At 35.3% G+C, this 25,476-nt stretch overlaps 2 protein-coding genes across 4 annotated transcripts in view; both read left to right on the top strand.

Annotated features, from left to right (window-relative positions):
* The window catches only part of LOC132757504 (uncharacterized), a 40,823-nt gene extending 35,959 nt beyond the window's left edge, over positions 1-4,864 (top strand). The window contains exon 6 of one of the 3 annotated variants that reach the window (XM_060748808.1): positions 4,247-4,864. In XM_060748808.1, coding sequence (XP_060604791.1) covers positions 4,247-4,323 — 77 coding nt within the window. In that variant the 3' untranslated portion in view covers positions 4,324-4,864. The remainder of the gene's footprint in view (positions 1-4,246) is intronic. The other 2 variants (XM_060748810.1, XM_060748809.1) reach the window with 2 other exon arrangements.
* A 6,172-nt stretch (positions 4,865-11,036) lies between these two features.
* LOC132757503 (uncharacterized) lies at positions 11,037-19,958 on the top strand. The gene is made up of 3 exons (XM_060748806.1): positions 11,037-11,554; positions 16,597-16,736; positions 18,326-19,958. The coding sequence occupies exons 1-3, from the start codon at positions 11,439-11,441 to the stop codon at positions 18,418-18,420; spliced, it is 351 nt and encodes a 116-aa protein (XP_060604789.1). The 5' UTR covers positions 11,037-11,438; the 3' UTR covers positions 18,421-19,958.
* Positions 19,959-25,476: the final 5,518 nt, after the last annotated feature.

Genomic DNA, 25,476 nt, shown 5'->3' with positions numbered 1-25,476 from the left:
CCAGTGTGAGTAACAAACATTAATGTCAGCAGTATATAGCCATGCCAGTGTGAGTGACAAGCCTTAATGTCATCAGTATATAGCCATGCCAGTGTGAGTGACAAGCCTTAATGTCATCAGTATATAGCCATGCCAGTGTGAGTGACAAGCCTTAATGTCATCAGTATATAGTCGTGCCAGTGTGAGTGACAAGCATTAATGTCATCAGTATATAGCCATGCCAGTGTGTGTGACAAGCCTTAATGTCAACAGTATATAGCCGTGCCAGTGTGAGTGACAAACATTAATATCAGCAGTATATAGCCAGGCCAGTGTGAGTGACAAACATTAATGTCATCAGTATATAGTCAGGACAGTGTGAGTGACAAGCCTTAATGTCATCCGTATATAGCCATGCCAGTGTGAGTGACAAGCCTTAATGTCATCATAATATAGACATGCCAGTGTGAGTGACAAGCGTTAATGTCATCAGTATATAGCCAGGCCAGTGTGAGTGACAAGCCTTCATGTCATCAGTATATAGCCATGCCAGTGTGAGTGACACACATTAATGTCAGCAGTATATAGTCATGCCAGTGTGAGTGACAAACATTAATGTCAACAGTATATAGCCATGCCAGTGTGAGTGACAAACATTAATGTCACCAGTATATAGCCAGGCCAGTGTGAGTGACAAGCCTTAATGTCAACAGTATAAAGCCAGGCCAGTGTGAGTGACAAACATTAATGTCAACAGTATATAGCCATGCCAATGTGAGTGACAAGCCTTAATGTCAACAGTATAAAGCCATGCCAGTGTGAGTGACAAGCCTTAATGCCAGCAGTATATAGTCATTGCAATGTGAGTGTGACAAGCCCTAATGTCACCAGTATATAGCCAGGCCAGTGTGAGTGACAAGCCTTAATGCCAGCAGTATATAGTCATTGCAATGTGAGTGACAAGCCCTAATGTCACCAGTATATAGCCAGGCCAGTGTGAGTGACAAGCCTTAATGTCATCAGTATATAGCCATGCCAGTGTGAGTGACAAGCCCTAATGTCACCAGTATATAGCCAGGCCAGTGTGAGTGACAAACATTAATGTCAACAGTATATAGCCATGCCAATGTGAGTGACAAGCCTTAATGTCAACAGTATATAGCCAGGCCAGTGTGAGTGACAAGCCTTAATGCCAGCAGTATATAGTCATGCCAATGTGAGTGACAAGCCTTAATGTCAGCAGTATATAGTCATGCCAGTGTGAGTGACAAACATTAATGTCAACAGTATATAGCCATGCCAGTGTGAGTGACAAAACATTAATGTCACCAGTATATAGCCAGGCCAGTGTGAGTGACAAGCCTTATTGTCAACAGTATATAGCCAGGCCAGTGTGAGTGACAAACATTAATGTCAACAGTATATAGCCATGCCAATGTGAGTGACAAGCCCTAATGTCACCAGTATATAGCCAGGCCAGTGTGAGTGACAAGCCTTAATGCCAGCAGTATATAGTCATTGCAATGTGAGTGACAAGCCCTAATGTCACCAGTATATAGCCAGGCCAGTGTGAGTGACAAGCCTTAATGTCATCAGTATATAGCCATGCCAGTGTGAGTGACAAGCCCTAATGTCACCAGTATATAGCCAGGCCAGTGTGAGTGACAAACATTAATGTCAAACAGTATATAGCCATGCCAATGTGAGTGACAAGCCTTAATGTCAACAGTATATATAGCCAGGCCAGTGTGAGTGACAAGCCTTAATGCCAGCAGTATATAGTCATGCCAATGTGAGTGACAACCTTAATGTCAACAGTATATAGCCAGGCCGGTGTGAGTGACAAGCCTTAATGTCAGCAGTATATAGCTAGGCCAGTGTGAGTGACAAACATTAATGTCAGCAGTATATAGTCATGCCAGTGTGAGTGACAAACATTAATGTCAACAGTATATATAGCCATGCCAGTGTGAGTGACAAACATTAATGTCACCAGTATATAGCCAGGCCAGTGTGAGTGACAAACATTAATGTCACCAGTATATAGCCAGGCCAGTGTGAGTGACAAACATTAATGTCATCAGTATATAGTCAGGACAGTGTGAGTGACAAGCCTTTATGTCATCAGTATATAGTCATGTCAGTGTTAGTGACAAACATTAATGTCAGCAGTATATAGCCAGGCCAGTGTGAGTGACAAGCCTTAATGTCAGCAGTAAATAGCCAGGCCAGTGTGAGTGACAAGCATTAATGTTAATCAGTATATAGCCAGGCCAGTGTGAGTGACAAAGATTATTGTCAGCAGTATATAGTCATGCCAGTGTGAGTGACAAACATTAATGTCAGCAGTATATAGTCATATCAGGATGAGTGACAAGCCTTAATGTCAGCAGTATATAGCCAGGCCAGTGTGAGTGACAAGCCTTAATGTCAGCAGTATATAGCCAGGCCAGTGTGGTGAGTGACAAGCCTTTATGTCAACAGTATATAGCCATGCCAGTGTGAGTGACAAGCCTAAATGTCAGCAGTATATAGCCTGGCCAGTGTGAGTGTCAAGCCTTAATGTCAAACAGTATATAGTCATGCCAGTGTGAGTGACAAACATTAATGTCATCAGTATATAGTCATGCCAGTGTGAGTGACAAACATTAATGTCAACAGTATATAGCCATGCCAATGTGAGTGACAAGCCTTAATGTCAACAGTAATAGCCATGCCAGTTTGAGTGACAAGCCTTAATGTCAGCAGTATATAGTCATGCCAGTGTGAGTGACAAGCCTTAATGTCAACAGTATATAGCCAGGCCAGTGTGAGTGACAAACATTAATGTCAGCAGTATATAGCCAGGCCAGTGTGAGTGACAAGCATTAATGTCATCAGTATATAGTCATGCCAATGTGAGTGACAAGCCTTAATGTCATCAGTATATAGACATGCCAGTCCAGTGTGAGTGACAAGCCTTAATGTCAGCAGTATATAGTTATGCCAGTGTGAGTGACAAGCCTTAATGCCTGCAGTATATAGCCAGGCCAGTGTGAGTGACAAGCCTTTATGTCAACAGTATATAGCCATGCCAGTGTGAGTGACAAGCCATAATGTCAGCAGTATATAGCCAGGCCAGTGTGAGTGACAAGCCTTAATGTCAGCAGTATATAGTCATGCCAGTGTGAGTGACAAACATTAATGTCAACAGTATATAGCCATGCCAGTTTGAGTGACAAGCCTTAATGTCAGCAGTAAATATAGCCAGGCCAGTGTGAGTGACAAGCCTTAATGTCAGCAGTATATAGCCAGGCCAGTGTGAGTGACAAGCCTTTAATGTCAACAGTATATAGCCATGCCAGTGTGAGTGACAAGCCTAAATGTCAGCAGTATATAGCCTGGCCAGTGTGAGTGTCAAGCCTTAATGTCAACAGTATATAGTCATGCCAGTGTGAGTGACAAACATTAATGTCATCAGTATATAGTCATGCAGTGTGAGTGACAAACATTAATGTCAACAGTATATAGCCATGCCAATGTGAGTGACAAGCCTTAATGTCAACAGTATATAGCCATGCCAGTTTGAGTGACAAGCCTTAATGTCAGCAGTATATAGTCATGCCAGTGTGAGTGACAAGCCTTAATGTCAACAGTATATAGCCAGGCCAGTGTGAGTGACAAACATTAATGTCAGCAGTATATAGTCATGCCAGTGTGAGTGACAAGCCTTAATGCCTGCAGTATATAGCCAGGCCAGTGTGAGTGACAAGCCTTTATGTCAACAGTATATAGCCATGCCAGTGTGAGTGACAAGCCTTAATGTCAGCAGTATATAGCCAGGCCAGTGTGAGTGACAAGCCTTAATGTCAGCAGTATATAGTCATGCCAGTGTGAGTGACAAACCTTAATGTCAACAGTATATAGCCAGGCCAGTGTGAGTGACAAGCCTTAATGTCAGCAGTATATAGCCAGGCCAGTGTGAGTGAGTGACAAGCCTTAATGTCATCAGTATATAGCCAGGCCAGTGTGAGTGACAAGCCTTTATTTCATCAGTATATAGTCATGCCAATGTGAGTTACAAGCCTTAATGCCAGCAGTATATAGCCAGGCCAGTGTGCATACCTGTGCAGTCTGACCTGGCTCTATACTGCTGGCTTAACAACTTCTAATTTTCATCTTGTTGATATCCCCTTATATGAAAATATACAATTTTCAAAATTGAAGCTGGATATAATGTAAGGTAAAGATTTATAAAAAATGTTATATTTTGTTTTATTTATTACAGTTATCAGCAGAGTTGTAAAGATGCCAGTCACTTTATGGTCCAGTGTGGAAATCTCTGATGTGAAGAAAGAAGAGTGAACTGTTATTGAGGTCATGTTGACCTTTATGTTTGATCTCACTTTTTTGTAGTACATTAGTAATGCTTAGTCTTCATAAAACTCTATTTACTATAGTCTGTTTCAAATATATCCTTTTTAGCTCACCTGAGCTTGCTCAGGGTGAGCTTTTAGGATCGATGAATGTCCGTCGTCCGTCGTCCGTCCGGCCGTCCACAATTGCTTGTGAACACTCTAGCGGTCACATTTTTGCCTCAATCATCATCAAACTTGGTCAGGATGCTTATCTAGTTGAAAGCTCGGATGAGTTCGAACATGGGTCATCTCAGATGAAAAACTAGGTCACAAGAGCTAAAAATAGAAAAACCTTGTGAACACTCTAGAGGTCACATTTTTGACCCAATCATCATCAAACTTGGTCAGGATGTTTGTCTAGGTGATAGCTCGGATGAGTTCGAACATGGGTCATCTCGGATGAAAAAGTAGGTCACAGGAGCTATAAATAGAAAAACCTTGTGACCACTCTAGTGGTCACATTTTTGACCCAATCATCATCAAACTTTGTCAGGATTCTTGTTTAGATAATAGCTTGGATGAGTTCGAATATGGGTCATCTCGGATGAAAAACTAGGTCACCGGAGCTATAAAATAGAAAAACCTTGTTAACACTCTAGCGGTCACATTTTTGCATCAATCATCATCAAACTTGGTCAGGATGCTTATCTAGTTGATAGCTTGGATGAGTTCGAACATGGGTCATCTCGGATGAAAAAGTAGGTCACCGGAGCTAAAAATAGAAAACCTTGTTAACACTTTAGCGGTCACATTTTTGCATCAATCATCATCAAACTTGATCAAGATGCTTGTCTAGGTAATAACTCCGATGAGTTCGAACATGGGTCATCTCGGATGAAAAACTAGGTCACAGGAGCTAAAAATAGAAAAACCTTGTTAACACTCTAGTGGTCACAATTTTGACTCAATTGTCATCAAACTTGGTCAGGAAACTTGTCTAGGTCATTGCTGGGAATATATCGAACATGGGACATCTCGGATGAAAAACTAGGTCACAGGAGCTAAAAATAGAAAAATCTTGTTAACACTCTAGTGGCTACTGTTGTGATCCAAATATTCTGTTAATTGGTCTGAAAGTTTGTTTTGATGATTTCTAAGTCAAGATCGAACATGGGTCATCTTGGATGAAAAACTAGGTCACACCGCCCAAGTATTGAAAAACCTTGTTAACATTCTAGTGGTCACATTTTCGACTCCATTATCATCAACTTGGTCAGAATGCTTGTCTAGGTAATTGCTTGGATGAGTTCGAAATCGCATGTGAAACTAGGTCACCGGAGCTAAAAATAGAAAAAATCTTGTTAACACTCTAGTTGCTACTGTTTTGATCCAAGTATCCTGGAAATTGGTCTGAAAGTTTGTTTTGATGATTTCTAGGTCAAGTTTGAATATGTGTCACCTGGGTAAAAAACTAGGTCGCACTGCTCAAATATGGATAATCCTTGTTAACACTGTAGTGGTCACATTTTTGACTCACCTGTCATGAGACTTGGTCAGAATGCTGTGTCTAGGTAATTGCTTGGATGAGTTCGAAATCGCAATGTGAAACTAGGTCACCGGAGCTAAAAATAGAAAAATCTTGTTAACACTCTAGTTGCTACTGTTTTGATCCAAGTATCCTGGAAATTGGTCTGAAAGTTTGTTTTGATGATTTCTAGGTCAAGTTTGAATATGTGTCACCTGGGTAAAAAAAAACTAGGTCGCACTGCTCAAATATGGATAATCCTTGTTAACACTGTAGTGGTCACATTTTTGACTCACCTGTCATGAGACTTGGTCAGAATGCTTGTCTAGGTAATTGTTTGGATGAGTTTGATAATTCAGGTGAGCGATCTAGGGCCATCATGGCCCTCTTGTTTATGTCAAATACTTAGTTATCCAGAACTTATAAACAATAAAATTCAAACAAAAATTATTATTTTTAAGACCTTTATTTTTCTGTATCCACAAAAAATAATAATGAAAAAAGTATATCTCACTGAGTAGAAGTGCAGTGCAAAAGATTTGTAACTCTGTTTCCCTAATTTTGGAGTTATTGGTCTTTGTTTATTTTTACACTTTGAACTTTGTCTGGGACATAACTCTGAAACTACAAGAGATACCAAGATCAAATTTTGTAGGAAGATAAATCTCATTGAGTAGAAGGGCAGTGCAAAAGAACTGTTGAATTAGCTAGTGGATTCGCAAGGCGTTACGTAAGAGTGAAATAGATTAACACATGACAGTACCAATTTCATCAGTGTACATTAATTTTGTAAAGTGACAATTAAATACTGTGACATACATTCACATTTGTTACAAGGCACCGGATTTGGCATCACTCTCGAATTGGGTAAAGGATAAGATTAGGTTAACTAAAAAATGAAAATGCATTATCACGTTCTGGCTTTTTTCAGAATGATAATTTCATATGTTACAGATTTTATTTAGTAAATATATTTCAACAACAATTAAGTTGACTTCTTTAAAATTATTTGCTAAAAGATATATTTTCACATTTTTACAACAATCATCACATCAATATCAGGTCCGTGATCATAACGGGGAATTCTTGAATAGTCGTCTTTTCCATACCTTTTTATCATGGCCACTATACTGAAACTTTTTGCCCTACGCAGATTGCGCATCCGCGAGAAAACACTTCAGGTCGAAAAAAAAGGTTTATATTCTTGTTTATAGTATTCTGTTATCCTGTGAAGTATCATTAAATTAGAGTACATTTTAATTAAAAGCCTATTGTACATTATTTTACATGGTAGAAAATTATACCTTTAATGCTCGTCCGCAGGCTACTATGCCATTCACTCCCCTCCCTAATGCCTATTTCCTTCCCCTTTTTAGATGAGCAGCAGATTATAGGGCGATACCGTCTCATATAATAGGAGAATTACGTTAGCGACATTTATATAAAAAGTTACCTTTTGTTAAAGCAGGAATGATTTTCATGGTTATTCAACATGGTCAACATTAGTAATTATAAAATTGGACTATATTGTTATTGAAGACGCTGTTAAATTATTGAAAGTGAGGCTACAGTTTTGGAAATACATATAGATTTTTATGATACGGAGGGCTTTTGTCAGATGAATCATTTTGGCATTTGTCCGCCCTGTCATTTTTAGAACGGGAGGGCTTTTATACGGGATTAAATGTTGTATGTTAAATGAACGTAGGATTGAAATAGAAACCAAACGTGCAAGGAAAAAAAGAAAGAAAAATAACTCAAATAAGAAATGAGAAATTTGTGTTCCTCTTAACTATGTTGCATTGTTTTATGTTTTAACATAGCTTTATTGAAAGATAATTGAACTTGGAGATAGCTCTGATTTCATTAATCAACAAGCTAAATATTGTATATACCGGTATTAACACACGTTTGTACCGATCGAAAGGAATATGTTTTGTTTCTTAAAAAAAAAATTGAGAAATTGCCCGTATTTCAGCCTACTCATTGGTAAAAACTGAATGTCCGTATTTTCCCATTCACATGTCCGAAATACCCCGCTTTGAGTTTCACTTTCAGTTTTTATTCAAGGCATATGATATGCAACTGGTTATAACAAACAAACGAACAGAAAAATTACAGTCAAAAGTCACTAATATCACAATAAAAATATACAATTATGACTAGCAAGGAGATCATATTGTTCATTTCAATACAACATGTATTTTACATTGTAACAAATGGGAACGAAAAATGAGAAGTACTAATTATCTAAATTTTAACATAATGCTAAAATTACAGAATAAAAATAATTTTAGTAGAATCTTTTTATCACAAATATTCATTATTCTGTCAAGTTTAAAAATATTGGGATGAATATAAAAACTGGGAAGAAGAGATTTACGTCTTCTGTCATTAAACTAAAGTACGAACATTCGAATAAGTAGTGAAATTCATCACCAATAGCTTGATACGGACATAGGGAACAGATCCTATTATTATGATCAATTGCCAAATGTCTGCCTATTTCAATTGGTAAAAAGGTTATTAGTATTAGTTTTGCAGTTATCTGTAACATCTCGCTTGTGTGCATGGTAGGTATCCGAATGAATAATTACGGAGATACCAGTGAAGAGCGGTTTCGGTAGAAACCGTAAGGTTACGATGAAAACAGTAACTCCGCCCTCTACAGTCAATGCCTCTGCCTCCTGGCTTTTGTAAAATGGTCTTAAGTTTATACAAATTTATTGAAGTTCGATTGTGCTGGAAGCTATATAAGCTTATTGAAACACTAGAATCCGTTCCTGGAACCAAGCAGTACTAAGCAATGAATGTAAAGTTTCTTGCTCAAGGAAACAACGGCTTGCCCCTTACAGGGTTTGAACCCACGCGGTGAGATTACTAGTCCGACGCGTTAACCACTCGGCCACGCCGCCACTTTTAATGAAGCGCTCAACCTTAAAAGAGTCCGTGATTCTCCGGATTTAACTATAATTAACAATTTAAGTGAATGTTGATTTTTTTTAAACTGACGGTATGCAACGAATCGCCATCTCCAGTTGAAATAAGTAAGTTGACCACAGTCACCACCATTTCACATAAATACACATATATAAACTGTTGTTGCATATGCACTCAAAACTACATCGCGCCCCATTGGCAGTGGCGGCTACATATCGCTACGCAACTTCAAGCGGTGCCACTATGTAAATAAGTATTGTACACGTCGATGGGGATCCTTATATAATCTTTAGTTACTAAAGAAGGGCGTTTTTTGTTGTTTTTTTATTTTTAACCAGGTTTTCAATTTTGAAAATCCTGGTTATTAGATTGGGGTATGGCGGGCGGATGGGCGGGCGTCAAACGAAATTGTGTCCGCTCTGTAACTCTTCAACCCTTTGAAGAATTTTGATGAAACTTCAGACAAATGTTTACCACATCAAGATGACGTGCAGAACGCATGTTCCGCATGGCTGGCTCCAAGGTCAAGGTCACAGTGACATTAACATTGAAAATCCTGTCCGCTCTGTAACTCTTCAACCCTTTGAAGAATTTTGATGAAACTTCAGAACAAATGTTTACCACATCAAAGATGACGTGCAGAAACGCATGTTCCACATGGCTGGCTCCAAGGTCAAGGTCACAGTGACATTAACATTGAAAATCCTGTTTACATAATTTTAACTTGATTTGGCAGTCAAAGGTCATATCATCTTTGGAGGTAATTTAAAAAAGATATGATATATTAAACCAGGTTTTCAATTTTGAAAATCCTGGTTATTAGATTGGGGTATGGCGGGCGGATGGGCGGCTGGGCGGATGGGCGGGCGGGCGTCAAACGAAATTGTGTCAGCTCTGTAACTCTTCAACCCTTTGAAGAATTTTGATGAAACTTCAGACAAATGTTTACCACATCAAGATGACGTGCAAGAACGCATGTTCCGCATGGCTGGCTCCAAGGTCAAGGTCACAGTGACATTAACATTGAAAATCCTGTCCGCTCTGTAACTCTTCAACCCTTTGAAGAATTTTTGATGAAACTTCAGACAAATGTTTACCACATCAAGATGACGTGCAGAACGCATTTTCCGCATGGCTGGCTCCAAGGTCAAGGTCACAGTGACATTAACATTGAAAATCCTGTTTACATGATTTTAACTTGATTTGGCAGTCAAAGGTCATATCATCTTTGGAGGTAATTTAAAAAAGATATGATATATTATTTCATGTCTACTTTGTAACTTGTTTTTCATTATACAGAATATCAATATAATTATTAGTGAACAAAAGTTCTTCTGTGCTGAACTCGTCCTACATTTCTCAACGGATTTTTGTTCAAACTTTCACAGAAGCTTTGTCATCAAGCACCTTGGCACATATTGTAGGGGTTTTGTTTGATTGGATAGTTTTTTGACCTAATTATGGCCGCTTGTTTTTTCCTTATACATAATATTATAGTGAACACTTCTTCAGTGGCAATTCCTCCTACATTATTCATGTTTTACATTGCACATAGTTACATTGTTTGTTGCTTGTATTTGTATTTCAAATACAACATATTTATCTACAATGGTGATAATTGAAAACCTGGTTTCATGGCATTGCCATGTTTCTTGTTGTTTGTTTGTTTTGCTTTTTTGTTTGTTTTGGTTTTGTTTCGTAATCAAAACAAGATTCTTAGATTCTGACCTAAATCGGGATTTGTTCAAGACAACAATTTCAGTGCTACTTAAATACAACATGTATAATATATTAACTGTACATGTTTAAATATCAGTATATATCAGTAAATATACAGTAATCTTTAAAGATCATATCACAGGCTAGTTACTGGGTCATATAGTTTTAACTGTTATTATTGGATAGATAAGGTTGATGTATATAAGGTAATTTATTTTAGTGATCGTACATGTACAATGAAATTATAAAGTTAAAAAGATAATAACATTTTGTATATTTTCGTTTGAAGTTTTTGTTATTGTCTGCATTTTATTTACTTTAAGGGCCGTGGCCGACTAGTTAATTAAGCAGTCGATGACTCTAAATCACTCGTCACTGCTGGTTGGAATCCCGACAGAGACTCTGGAGGAACCTAGCTGTATGCAGGCAGCTAACGGTATGTCGGCTAGGTTCTTCTCAGTTGCCCGTTCGTACGGAAGTGCACCAAAGGTCTTCCTTCACCAGTAAATATGGAAAGTCGCCATATGACCTATGTGTGCAACGTAATTAAACTCACACACACGAAAAAAACAACAAGAATATAGTGTTATAGTTTCAATTGTAATATTCGGCTTTATTTTTTTAATTTATATATCGTCTTACTGCCCAATTTTGGGTCATATGTTCATTTGTAACAATACATTTGTAACAATATTTGAGACAACTGGTTATAAACCGCAGGAATTTTTACCTGCCATATTCCAGAGGATGTTTTACATAACTAGATTTTATGGGGGAGGGGGTTGAGTGATTTTTATTAAAAACAAAAACAGAAGTTGATATCTAAATCTTGCATCAAATTGCAATATTACATTTAATACATATTTTATAACATTTTATCCAAATAGATCTACCAGGGGGTTGTTATCATCCCTTAGAAACACTTTCTGGGTCCGCCCATGAATATATGTGCTTACGCATATGTACATAAAATATGCATTTGTCGATATTACGGAATAACCGAGTTGTCAATATTACGGAATTGCTGTGGGATAATCGTCGATATTAGTAAGGGGTAAGTGGTTTTGACAAATCTTTCATTGGCATTATCTGATTGACGCCTATATTAGTTATGTGGATTTAGATTAACGTCTGCTATTAATTCTTTTCTTTCTTTGCTGAACTATAAATTCATTTTTTAGGTTACTACAGTATATATAGGCCGTGTATGAAAGACAGGCAGATGTTACACACATGGCAATTTGTGTGTGTGTGTGTGTGTGTGTTTGAGTTTATTTATACGCGCCAACGGTTGCCCATACGCAGCACATTGTTTCAAATGGAGTATTTTCATTGGTCACATGAAAACATCGGACCAATGAAAATACTCATCATCATTATTTCACGTAATTGCATCACTCTGCAAGGAGTATACTCGCAATCGGATAAAACTGTACATACATGCGCAGCAGGTAGGACTGACTGTTTTCCAAAATAAAAAAATTAAAAAGTTCCCCTATTTACAGTTTCTATTAAAGGAGTAAAAACAACTCCATACAACTGATACAAAAGCAAAGGGAAACACATCTGCTGTGCTATTTTTCTTTCATTTTGGATTGAGAATTTGACATATAGGAAAAAGGTGCGTGATAGTTTCATATGATGCTTTGATTGAACAATTATTACAAATAATAATTTAATTTTGTCATATTTAAATACGCAATACAAAGACGTATTCATTCACTGTGAATTAAGTGTGTTTTACAGTGGCGGATACAGATAATGGTTTCCTGGGGGGCTGACATATGGGTGGAAGATTTTTATAAAAATAACGCAACAGGCGGAAATTGTGCTTGTTTTTGAAGATTGGCCCAGCATCTTGTTCATGTGACAAAAAATGTAAATGATGTGTTTTAAAGCTCATGTTATGAGTGGCATTGTACTTTTGCTTATACATGTATATGTGTATGCTAATGCTTTTTTGTGAATATTTAGATTATATGGAATTAAGAAAAAATATATGTAATTGGGGTGGTCCCCTCCCATAGACTGAGAATATTTTGAAATATGAGGTTGTAAATTCTGTATTTTCCTTGACTATCTTGTGCTGTTTATGGTACCTTTTGGATGGTTTAACATCACATTATATTTTGTAAAGGTTAGTGTTTGCAAGGTCTTTCAAATAGAATTCCTCTGGTGTTTAGTAGTAAGCATTTACTATATCCACATACTGCCAGTTTTCAATCACAACCACTTTTCAATCATCCCTGGAAATTCTTTATTTTTGACCTTATTTGTCATGTAACCAAACTGTAAGCACATCTTGTATTTAACTTGACTACATTTATCAGCAGCAATGTCAATTATGGCGTCAAAAAAGAAAATAACAGTATTTTAGTTCAAAATATGTAAAATTTGTGTTTTCCACTAATCCTCAATTTACCCAGTTACAAATCGCAATAATTTTCTAAAAATATTTGATTTACCGACTCAGTTTTTTGTCAGTCTGCAGAAATGGATATTAAGTTAGACCACTGCTTCACTATCATTAAGTCATAATGTATACTGAACTAAAAAGCTATAATCTTGATATGTATATATTTTACCGTACAATTCTTATTTGGAACATAATATGTCAGTAAAGAAACAGTCAATTAACCAAAGATAAACATTGTCTCTGATAACTTTTCAGTAAGCTTTTACTAGAAGGGGGTCATGTCGACCATAAGATCCAAAAAGTTTCACAAGAACATGCTTTTTCTGTTATTCAAATTGAGATGTACATCCATACCCCAATTGTGACAGCTTTACTACTGTAAATGGATATCAAAATTGAAAAATGGCATTATAAATAGGTTAGAATTGTTTATTACCATTTATTTGAAGTTGTGTAATTCAAAATTTCTTCATAATACATAACTGGTTATATTTTCACGTTGAATGACAATTTTTATGTCGCACTGTATACAATTTGTTAACTGATTGAAAAGTGGTTGTGAAATTTTGAAGAATAGGAAAATGGGTCAGTAATGGTTTGTCTACCATACATACTAATAATTCAGGTAAAAATTCAAAAAGTTGTTGCATTTATTAGCTGAAATGATGATATTTGCAGAATTGCAAAAGAAAAAAATGTTTTATAATTTCACTGTCAGTTATTGTAGAAAAATATGTTAGCTGATCTGAAAATGGCAGTACGGGGATATAACAGCACACTTTATTACCAATGTATGCACGACCGTTGATAAAATTAATTTCAAATGCTTGATCAATTTTCTGATATAAATAATTAAAGTGGTATTAAAAAACTGCCTTTTTATTGTACAAAAACATAATTTTAAACACTAATTAATATTCAATAAGAATTTCTTTCCATCAATGAATCCAGAGGTCACTACAATTTAAATTTTATTTAAAAATATAAATGTCAAAATTAAACAGTTATTAAAAGTAAATGGCCAATCATTTCATCTTGATAAAAATATTAGTAAAACTAGTTATTAAAATGCGATTCCTTTAATACTATCTTCATAAAACTCGCCATCTTTTAATTTACAAATAATAATTTTCAATTTCTTAATTAAAGGGCTTTCGCAAAGAAAATGGAAAAACTAAGACAGTAAAATATAGTGTACAATGTAACACATCTATTGCCACTATTTGTGATATTAATTTCATTAGACCTTTGGAAAGTAGTAAACCAATCAATTATGCAGTTTAAACATCGAAGATATTCAAGCATGTTGATAGATAAAGATCTCTGCCAAGCCCCCAGGCAGGAGATTAACAACTGGATGACAGCAGTAAATATTTTGAGTACACTACAGCCAATAAAGTTTGAAACTGACAAAAATATTCCAGCCCAGCTGGTTAACGTATCTTTGGGACAAGTTGGGGGCTGCAGCCCTGAAGCCCGGACCTGAATCCGCCACTGCGCGGCGAAACAGTGCAATCAGATCATTTCCGAGTTTCATTTGTTGACAGTTTGGGCTTGAATATTACTTGCTACGTATAATCAGTGAAGGTGTCAGTGTTGATTCCTTAAAAAGTATTTATTTATCTAAGATTTGACACCAGGAGTGTTAAATCCGGTGAAAAATTGATGAATACGAGGGGATGTCAGAAAATATCCGGACTTTTGACTCGTTCTCGAAAACCATTCAACTTTTTAAAAAAAAATCTTTCTACTCTTTTTCAAAATATGCTCCACTTACGTCTACGCACTTTTGCCATCTTCATTGGAGCTTTTGTATTCCCGCTGTGACCTATGTTTTAGGTACTGTGTAACAGCAGATATCAAAGCGCCCTGGTCTTAATATTTCTTTCCAGCAAGCAATTTTTTCAGTTCTGGAAACAAATAAAAGTCACAGGGGGCGAGGTCTGGGATATAAGGAGGGTGAGACAACAATTACCATTTGTAAGAGTTGATAACCTCCACTGTAGCTGCGGCGGTATGGGAGGGGGCGTTATCGTGAAGAAGGAGGACATTTTTCTGTGCTAACCTGGGACGCATTTGCTTCAGCTTTTCTCTGAGATTTTTCAGAATTACTTCAGAATAGTACTTGGCGGTGACAGTTTGACCTATTGGCATGAAATGAGTAAGTATCATTCCTCGTGAATCCCAAAAGGCAACAAGCATGACTTTGCCAGTCGAAGGAGACAGCTTAAACTTTTTAGGAGATGGGGAACCAGCTCGTTTCCACTGCTTTGACTGAGCTTTTGTCCCAGGTTCGGAAAAATGTACCCACATCTCATCTGTGATAATACGGTTCAAAAACTTATCTCCTTCACGTTTAAAACGACTTAAACGTCTTTTGCATTGGTAACTCTGGTTGCCTTTTGATCTGCGGACAGCTGTCTATAGGCACCCACCTGGCACTTACCTTGCTCATGCCTAGGTTTTCGTGTAAAATCTTGTGTGCCGATGCCTTTCCAATGCTAAACTTGTTGGCTACCTCCTCCAAAGTTACCCGACGATTTTTGTTGACAAAAGCTTTAACATTTGCTACCATTGTTGGGGTCACCGCCTCAGCTGGCCGCCCAGTCCTAGGCCTGTCACAAACACTTGTTCTGCCTTCACGAAACTGAGAAACTCAGTTGTAGAAGGTTGAACGTGATACACATTTATCAGAAAATCTTTTTTCAAGCCTCTGAAAGATGTGGCAGGGCTTATCACCTGCAACCAGAAACTTTATTACAGAGCGTTGTTCCTCTAACAAAGAGTCCATGATAGACGAAACACCTATCATATATCAGAGGGCAAAATACTGTGTATACACAACTTTCATTGAAAATAAACTGTCCACGTTATTGGCGAATGAATGTAGTTTTCACCAATATATAATGTTTGTATAAAGCTGCACGTGGAAAGAGAGGAGCATGAAAAATCCTGATATTTTCTGACCGTCCCTCGTATATGCGCTGATAATTGAGATGCTAGTGATATTTGTATGCAAAATGAAAGTAGAGTAAAATACCTTTATAATTTTTTAGTCATAAAATTTTCTTTTCATAAAATTTATTTTTGTCAATACTTATGATTTATAAAGGGTTTTGGGTTGTAGAGCGGGAACGGGGGTATAGTGTAAGTCATGGCCACGCGACGTTCACCTGTGTTTAAACCGACACCCCTCAGTTTCAAGGGGTTAACGACAATTTTTAATAAGCTGATATAATACATGTTTATTTTATACTTATAAATTAAATACATGTATTGAGAAATGTTGATGAAATGAAATGTATATTTTCATTTTCCGTATTTTCAGTGTAAAATTCTATTTTTCCCTGCAGAAAAAAAAAATTATTATCCGTATTTTCACTTGTGTCTTGCCAGACTACTTTCTTCTTAATTATTCAGCCAATACACAAAATTCAAGTAGAAGTGTTAAAAGTTGTAAGGTCAAAAAGAGGTAAATTATATAATAAACAGAAAATTTAAGTTTTTTTTTAAATACAGGATTTATTATGAAAATTATCATAATTTACTCGTGGCTGCCGCCACTTGTGAAATATCAATTTTTATACCACTCGATGAAAATAACTACTGCATTAATCAAAACTTGAATATCTTCTATAAATGTTTTGCATTGTTATAACAATAATGTTTGCCTTTTTCAGTTATATGCTCGTATCAAAAATCTTCGCAATGTTGAGATTGTATAATGCAAGACATGTTGCCTTGGTTACGAGATCAAGTAAACGGAGTTCTATCATTCTAGAAAGTGATTTTAGAAACATAGAAAGAGTTTCGTGTTGCCGTAAGTAATTTATTTAAATAGCTCAATTTACCGACAAATGGTTATGTTGTTCTTGTATCTTGATTCGACAAGAACAACTAATACACGTACTCGAGCAAGTATGAATATAAATGTATACGATGCATTATATATATATTAAATAGTATTAATAGTAAAAATTTATATAGCTTATTTTCCCTCGGGATGATATTTTTAGCTCACCTGTCACAAAGTGACATGGTGAGCTTTTGTGATTGCTTTTCGTCCGGCGTCCGTCCGTCCGTCCGTCCGTAAACTTTTACTTTAAATGACATCTCCTCATAAACCACTAAGCCAATTTCATCCAAACTTCACAGGAATGTTCCTTTGGTGGTCACCTTTAAAAATTGTTCAAAGAATTTAATTCCATGCAGAACTCTGGTTGCCATGGCAACCGGAAGAAAAAACTTTAAATATCTTCTTTTAAAAAAGCATAAGAGCTAGAGCTTAGATATTTGGCATGAAACATCTTCTAGTGAGTGTCTACCAAGTTTGTTCAAATAAAAGCCCTGGGGTCAAAATTGGCCCCGCCCCAGGGGGTCATTGATTTTCCCTATATGCATATAGTAAAAACTTAAAAAATCTTCTTTTAAAGAACCAAAAGAGTTAGAGCTAATTAAGATATTTAGCATGAAACATGTTCGTATAAGTGTCTACCAAGTTTATTCAAATAAAAGCCATGGGGTCAAAATTGGCCCCGCCCCGGGGGGTCATTGATTTTCTTATATGCATATAGTAAAAACTTAAAAAATATTCTTTTAAAGAACTCAAAGAGCTATGGCTAAGATATTGAGCATGAAACATGTTCTAATAGGTGTCTACCAAGTTTGTTCAAATAAAAGCCCTGGGGTCAAAATTGGCACCGCCCCGGGGGTCATTGATTTTCCTTATATGTGTATAGCAAAAAACTTAAAAAATCTTCTTTAAAAAAAAAACCAAATAGCTAGAGTTAAGATATTAAGCATGGAACATCTTTTAGTGAGTGTCTACAAAGTTTGTTCAAATAAAAGACCTGGGGTCAAAATTGGCCCCGCCCCGGGGGTCATTGATTTTCTTTATATGTGTATAGCTAAAACTTAAAATCTTCTTTGAAAAAACCCAAATAGCTAGAGTTTAGATATTAAGCATGAAACATCTTCTAGTAAGTGTCTACAAAGTTTGTTCAAATAGAGCCCTGGGGTCAAAACTGGCCCGGCCCCAGGGGTGTCATTGTTTTTAACTATATGTGTATAGTAAAAACTTAAAAAAAAATCTTCTTTTAAAAAGCCCAATGAGCTAGAGCTTAGATGTTTAGCAGGAAACATATTTAACCTTTTATTATTGATATTGTTGAATTAAGCACAAACTAAACTTAACCACTGCAGTCCATACGTTCAAATTCTCGATAAAAGCAGGGTCTTTAAAATCATATTTGATATTCACAGCAGAGTACAAAAAGGGTTTGTTACATATTTACCAGTTTATCAATATTCTACATGTTCTTTGATTTATTCACATTTAGCAAGTGGCTTTATAGGTGTTAAAAAAAAATATTGCAAATGTAAGTCAGATGTGTTGTCCTTCATTTGCAGGTTATACAAAAAGCGCAAACACTACTAGCACAAGTAACAATGAGAACAAAGGCCCTGAAACTAACCGGCTTTCCCTGGAGAACTTACCAGTATAATTACCAATATCTCCAAACAGTAACCGACTACATCAACTAACTGGCTTTCCCTGGAGAACTTACCAGTATAATTACCAGTATTTTCAAACAGTAACTGACTACATCAACTAACTGGCTTTCCCTGGAGACCTTACCAGTATAATTACCAGTATTTTCAAACAGTAACAGACTACATAATTTCTGAATCAGTGGAGAGAGACAAATGACCGTATGTGATTGATTAAAATGAAAGGGTTTTACTAACCATGACATAGGAACACACTCGAAAATGACCCGAGCATGCAACAATGTCACTTTTGCCGGTTTTTTTGCCGTTCCTTAATATTTCTTTTTTAATCTCTATTCGGATATGCTGTCTGTCTATAACATAAGTTTTTACACTGTTTAAGCATATAATTAAATCATCACAATATTCAAATTATCAAGTATGTCAGGAAGTCGATGGTATTAAAACATGCAACAACAAATGCAGTCCAAACATATTTAAATTCAGCCTACAACAATTTTAATTTTGTCTTTCTTCAGGTCATTTATTAGTTTCCCATTTCACTATTTCATCTTATGGTGACTAAAAGGATAAAAGACGGAGGGCTGTGGTAGAGCAATAAGTAATGTTACAACATAAATACAATTAAGATAATTCTTGAACTCATAAGTCAAATAACCAAAATAGAATAGGTTATTTTATTAGATCAAAGTGTCAGAAAGAATTCAGAAACTTGTATTTTCTTCCACCGTCCATGGACAGATTAAAATTGACACAAAGCCTGTAAAATATTCAATTTGTCCATGTTTGGCGTTCATTAAGGTTTGGCATTTATCTAGTTTAGTCAGTGATAATAGATGCTTTAGCTGTAAAGTGAAGTAGTAATAATTATAATGGTTTATGTTTCATAAAGTATGTAATAAAAGAGAAACCTTTTCAGGACTTTTCTGTAAATGATATTGAGAATGCGTGTATAAACTTAATTGGTCCTTTCTGTAGTACTGACTTTAAGTCTATATATTATGGTCCCTAAGTGGACATAAGCTACAAGAATAATTAGATCAGTTATATCTGGTATTGAAATGTCTATTTAGGTAATAAATAATTCATTGCTAATAAAATTTGCACAAATTGTCACAAAGGTTATCAAAATGGCAAACATTTAATTCTTTTCCTTACTTACAGTTGGTTTATAAATAACAAACATTTATTTTTTATGGTCAAAATTTAGGATGATACACATAGACTTAAGGACATGATCCAACTCTGTAACTCATGAGGGCAAAATCTAGATTGACATTCATACATACAATCTAATTCATGACCCCAGACATGTATTTATAAATGGGTGTGCTTGATTTTATTTAAGTTTTGAAAAATGATATTTAAAAAAAAAATAGATTCAAACAAGCACTTATTCCATAAAATTTCTGAATGATCATTTTCAAAATTTCATGACAATGTACGTATTGTCTAATGGATTTTTTTTGCTGCAATTAAAAAATAAAATTTACACATTAACTGTTTAGTATTTATATGATGATAATTTATGCACATTTTTTTTATTATTCTAAAAGAAGGGAGATGTAGTAATATCAGCCCAGTCTTCACGAAAAACTTTAAAAAGCACAAGGACATTCGGGCCAGTAAAATTTCAAATCTTACTGGACCTGTTGATTTTTAGCCGGACCAAATACATTCAGATAGGTAATAATTCGATGGGTAAAGGAAAACATTTTATCATGCTTCCCTTGATAATTTTGAAAGAAGCATAATACTTCTTGAATTCTGGGCCATACATGTATGTTGACAGCTTTGAAAAATCTATGAAGACAAATGTTTAAGGCTAAATTGACTAGAATTGAACATGAACAATGCAATTTGCTTTAAAAACGAATCACTTTCACAACAAAATATTTACTTAAACTCAATAATAACAAAATCATAGGTAAATAATAGACCATAATAAACAATGGTTTAATTTTCCGTAACTGTACGGTGGCGGTACGGAAAATATCCAAGAAAAAAATGGCGGTCTCCATTACTCAATAAAATTTAGACATCTCTCGCTGTATTTTGAACATTTAGGACAGAATTGATGGGTTTCATTTGCAAAAAAACAGTATTTTAGAGAGCCCTGCTTCATTATTTTGATGATTTTTTCTTATAATATATTTGCATTGCCAAAAATCTACTGGCCTGTCGGACCACCAACCTTGCAATAATCACCAGACCAATGCTAAATTTAGTGGCCTCGGGCCTCGGACTGGCGTTAATTTCGAAGACTGTCAGCCGTTACCTATATTATAAATATATGAACATTTATTGCATGCTCAATAATAGTTTCAAAAGCAAAACCAATAGTAATCTTTATTTTTTGTACATATACCTATCCTTGTCTGAAAGTGGGGATTTTCTGTATGGCATTCATCAAGTATCTCAATGATTGTTTAACAAAGACAATTGTCATCAAAGGTATAAAAACTAAAAGTAAAATGGTGAAATAATTTACTTTGCTCTTAGTTTGAAATAAAATATTAAGTTTTCTGAGTAGTATATGTTTACATTTAGATAAAAATACAATAAGGACGTAAAAGTTAAACTCCTCGCAGAAGTCTATGAGGCACTTGAGACTGTTTATGCCTAATACCTTGGAAATATGGGTACCACGAATAATTATGAGGTACAGTATATTTTTTTTTCAATAATTACTTTTTACACTATCCAAACACTGTGCAGAGGCCCCGTGAAATGGAGAATGAATTCATCATGTAAATTTAGACAAACGCAGACTTCCTGAAACTGTCAGACTGACGAACCAACAACATTTTTAAACAGTCAGATGATTTTTTTAAGCTTGTCGGACAGTATTTTCAGGCGCAAGGGAGACTAATATTGACAAATTCCTTGTTTGCTATTGAGATTACTCTCCCTTGAAAATCTTGTTAACAGTACACAGTAAACATGGTGTGCTTAAAGTATAACGATGGCATTGCTTGGTAAAAAGATTTAAATTGCTGTAAATGTGTCATTCTGACAGATTTTTTTATCGGTCTGAGTTGAAAAAAAGTCAAGGGTTTGTCAGACGAAATGTCATTGAACCATGACCAAATTCGAACTTGACCTGTATTTTCTCATGACATATCCATATGCCAAATTTGAGTTGAATGTGTGCAAACGTTACTAAGATAACGAACGGAAACTGATGATGACGGAATGACGGAACAGGGTAACACTATATGCCCCTGCCATTATATGGCGGGGGCATAACAAAAAAATTAACATATCTACGAGAGTATCTGGATAATTCGAGAGCGTAGGTTATATTAGGTCTACCGTTCATATGTTCATTTACTAGAGTTTAGTATTGTATTTCAATACGTAAGCATATATAAAACAACAAAGTTTCACAGGAATATCAAGCAGGGGTTAATTTTCAACCTGAAAAAATGATCAATAATTGACTCATGGGGGTCAAAATTTAATGTTATTCCGGCTTATCCTAACAAAGTCAGTCACACATTAACAAAGTCCAATACTTTAATTAATACTCAAGCAACTTGCAATTTCTAGCAGGTATTATGGTACATGAATGTCCCTATTTTTTTTTTATCTTCTCAATGTTATCAAGAATACTAACCTAATACAACAATTCGGTAGCGGCGCATTTTAATACAAACCGACCGTGTTTTTTTTTTGTTTTGGTTTTGTTTTGTTGTTCTTTTTTTGCAATATACATTATAGAAACATAAAAACATTAAATACAGGTAATACAAAAATGTATTTATTAAGTCGTTATATGAAAATATGATATTTTAAAAACATTTAATTGAAAAAATATTTTATTAGTGAAAAAAAAAATATGTGGGCGTGGTAAAGCACATGTATGCTATCCAAGCCACGCACCGACTGCCCGTGGTACATGTATACAAATTCTGACCCGGATATACCTGATGCGTACCCCGTTTCGCATAGTAATTAAAGATTGAGCGATGCTGGGTAACAGCGTAATTATCCGGGTCAGCATTTGTACACATGTACAAGTCGGGAAAGTTAGTGCAAACACGGATTTAAATATTTTAAATATTCTATGAATATGACAATCTTGACAATCTCAACAATATTTTGCACTAAAAAATGAATAAATTTATTTCACGTGTTGAGCGAATTGTAAAGCCCGTAATATAACCCGTAAAACAATTGTGCTTCAATAAATTTGACTAAATGTCCCAATAAATCTTAAATAAAGTACCTGCTTTTTACATAAAAATGTAAATTTACCGCGGATTTCGTAAAGTTAATTTTTTAATTGTCGTTGCGGACAGATACGCTGTATCTTTCAGCTCGCTGAGAGATTATATTATTTCCCTGCTTTAAACCAGCTAGCTAGCGCGCTAGAATATGAAGGAGAGCGTAGAAATTTAACAAGCAAACAAAATTAAGTGAATTCATTATTTAGACTTATACATAAAATGTGTACATGTGCATGTATCTTTGGATGATAATAAAATGTAATATTGCATCATTTCTTAATCCATATATCAATTGCATGCTACTGGAGCTGGAAAATACATAAATCATATCTTCATATCCCTATCGTAGGTGACAGAAAGTATTATGATTTGAAACGTTCTTCTGTTATATTAACCTACTTTAAGTTATCACTGACTTAAATATTTTTGCCAATATCTTTTTGCTCTCGTGGCTTTACAATTGAAACAAATTCTTGTAAAAGCTTCTCTCGTTCTTTGAAACTATTGTTATCGAACAAAGAATCCAGCTATTGAATCAACCCTTTTGTTGTATTATCAGTAGATTTGGCTTTTGAAATGTTACAACGTGTTATAAGACAGACAAACAGTATAAGTTCAGCACCATGTGCAGCAATAAGACAAACAGTATAAGTTCAGTACCATGTGCAGCAATAAGACAGACAAACAGTATAAGTTCAGCACCATGTGCAGCAATCGAAGATATGTCATGATTTGTGGTCTTTTCACTAGGGTTATTTCCCTTGATTGCATTGCTTTAATTTTATGGACTTTCTTGGTAGAAACGAAGCAAAACAGCAATTTTGTACTAGTTAAAGGATGTAAATCTGTTGAATTGTAATCACAATTACGAAGGGAAAAACAAAACAATAATCACTGATAAAAAATATATATACTTTTACTCTAAAATATCAATATCTATTATAGTCCCATACTTATAACCGATAGTGATGTTCAAACATTTCTGGACATACGCACAAAATAAGACAGTAAAGCATGGAAATCATGTATTTTATCTTCATGTTTTCCCCGCCCGCTTCACAGAAAGTTATGTCAAGTGTCCAATCGGGTAACATTGGAGGTAAGCATGCTTCAACTTTTGCATTGAATGCATGGATTGGTACAACTCTCTATTATTATGACAATAGAGAACATGTTATAAGTATACTAAGAGAAATTCCTCAAACTTTCCATTAAGTGAGAGACAAAACATATCTCGGTGCACCATGCCTCGGTCTGCCCATTCTGTCACAGAATGGTCAGTTTTCGGAGCATCCCTTACCAAAAGTATTTGCACAGAAAATTTAAGTACTGTATTATCGGTGTCTTTAGCATAAGCTGTTTTTGTTTAAATCTAAACCAGGGTTTCCTATTTGAAAATTATGGTCTTTAAACACATAAGCATACTATTTTTTTTATTTCATAAAAAGTAATTCCTAACGGCAGACGCCTGTCGCTGTGACAATATTTTCCTCATTTGACAGCTTGATTGTGGTCTTGGGACCTTACATCTGTTTATATTACCTCACTGATTCAGTAAATAAGTCTGAAAAACTTATAAATTAACATTTAACATGTAACTTTGAAACTTGGTTGTGCTGACATTCTTCATTTTGTTTATGAAGATTATGATATATATTTCTATGGTTTTATAGCCGCCCGGGTAGTCTTAATGTAAATAAATATTTTATTATAGTGATATGTGTATAGCAATTCATAATTATCAATGGTAATCAAAATTACACATGGCCAAATGGCCGTATATGATTAAAAAGTAAACTACATTGAATAGTCAGTGCCAGAGTGGTCAATACAGAAACTCGTTCACATAAGCACCCACACTCAAAACAAAGTTCATCATTTCTTGATAAATTAAATTATAAACATTCAATTTCGATAGAATAATCATGTATGTTAATTTTAGTACGTGTCTAGTAACATGTATTGTTAAAGGTGAAATTAATGATGCAAAATCAGAAATCCACAATAACAATTAACTATTGGTTAAGAAATGGTATCATACGATTTTAAATCCAACACCAGATACGGCTGCATTTGAAAGAAATCTAACCCCTACCCAGCGTAATTTGTAATTTCAGATGAAATGCGCCAAATTTTTGCCTCTTAATATCGTTAACTTCTCTCGATTTTTACATGAATGATAATAGATTGTGCGTTATGACACTGTGGTTGCGATGTGTTCAAATAAGCCGAAGGATAACTGGAGGTTTCTTAATAGGTTTTCACAAGCTAAATCGGAGATAACACCGAGTATTTCAGAATTCTTTGACTTATTTAAAACTTCAAGTTCGTCCAAATATGATGATAGTAACGGAGAAGATTATTTAAATTTTCAAAATACATTTAGTAACCTAGATAGCTCTTATCTTAACATACCAATTACCGAAACAGAAATAAATAAAGCTATTATGAAGTCTAACAATGGTAAAGCTGTCTCGTATTTTGATTTTATAAGTAACGAGTATTTAAAGTCTACTCGAACTTTAATGGTCCCAATATATTGTTCATTGTTTAACGTTATTCTTGATACGGGTATTTTACCAAATACTTGGTTGATAGGTTGCATTAAGCCAATTTTCAAAAATAAGGGCTCTCCTGTTGATCTGGGAAACTACAGACCCATTCCAATTTTCAGTTGCCTAGGAAAGATTTTACAGCTGTCCTAAACGAAAGAATAACCAAATTTTTATCTGACAATTATTTATTACAGGAAAATCAGGCTGGTTTTAGAGCAAAATACTCTACAAATGATCATATTTTCGCCCTTCATTTTCTCAT

Source organism: Ruditapes philippinarum, unplaced genomic scaffold, assembly GCF_026571515.1.
Source record: "Ruditapes philippinarum isolate M1 unplaced genomic scaffold, ASM2657151v2 ctg1267_1_1_1_1, whole genome shotgun sequence".
NCBI lineage: Eukaryota > Metazoa > Mollusca > Bivalvia > Venerida > Veneridae > Ruditapes > Ruditapes philippinarum.
This window is presented reverse-complemented; position numbering and strand designations above follow the sequence as displayed.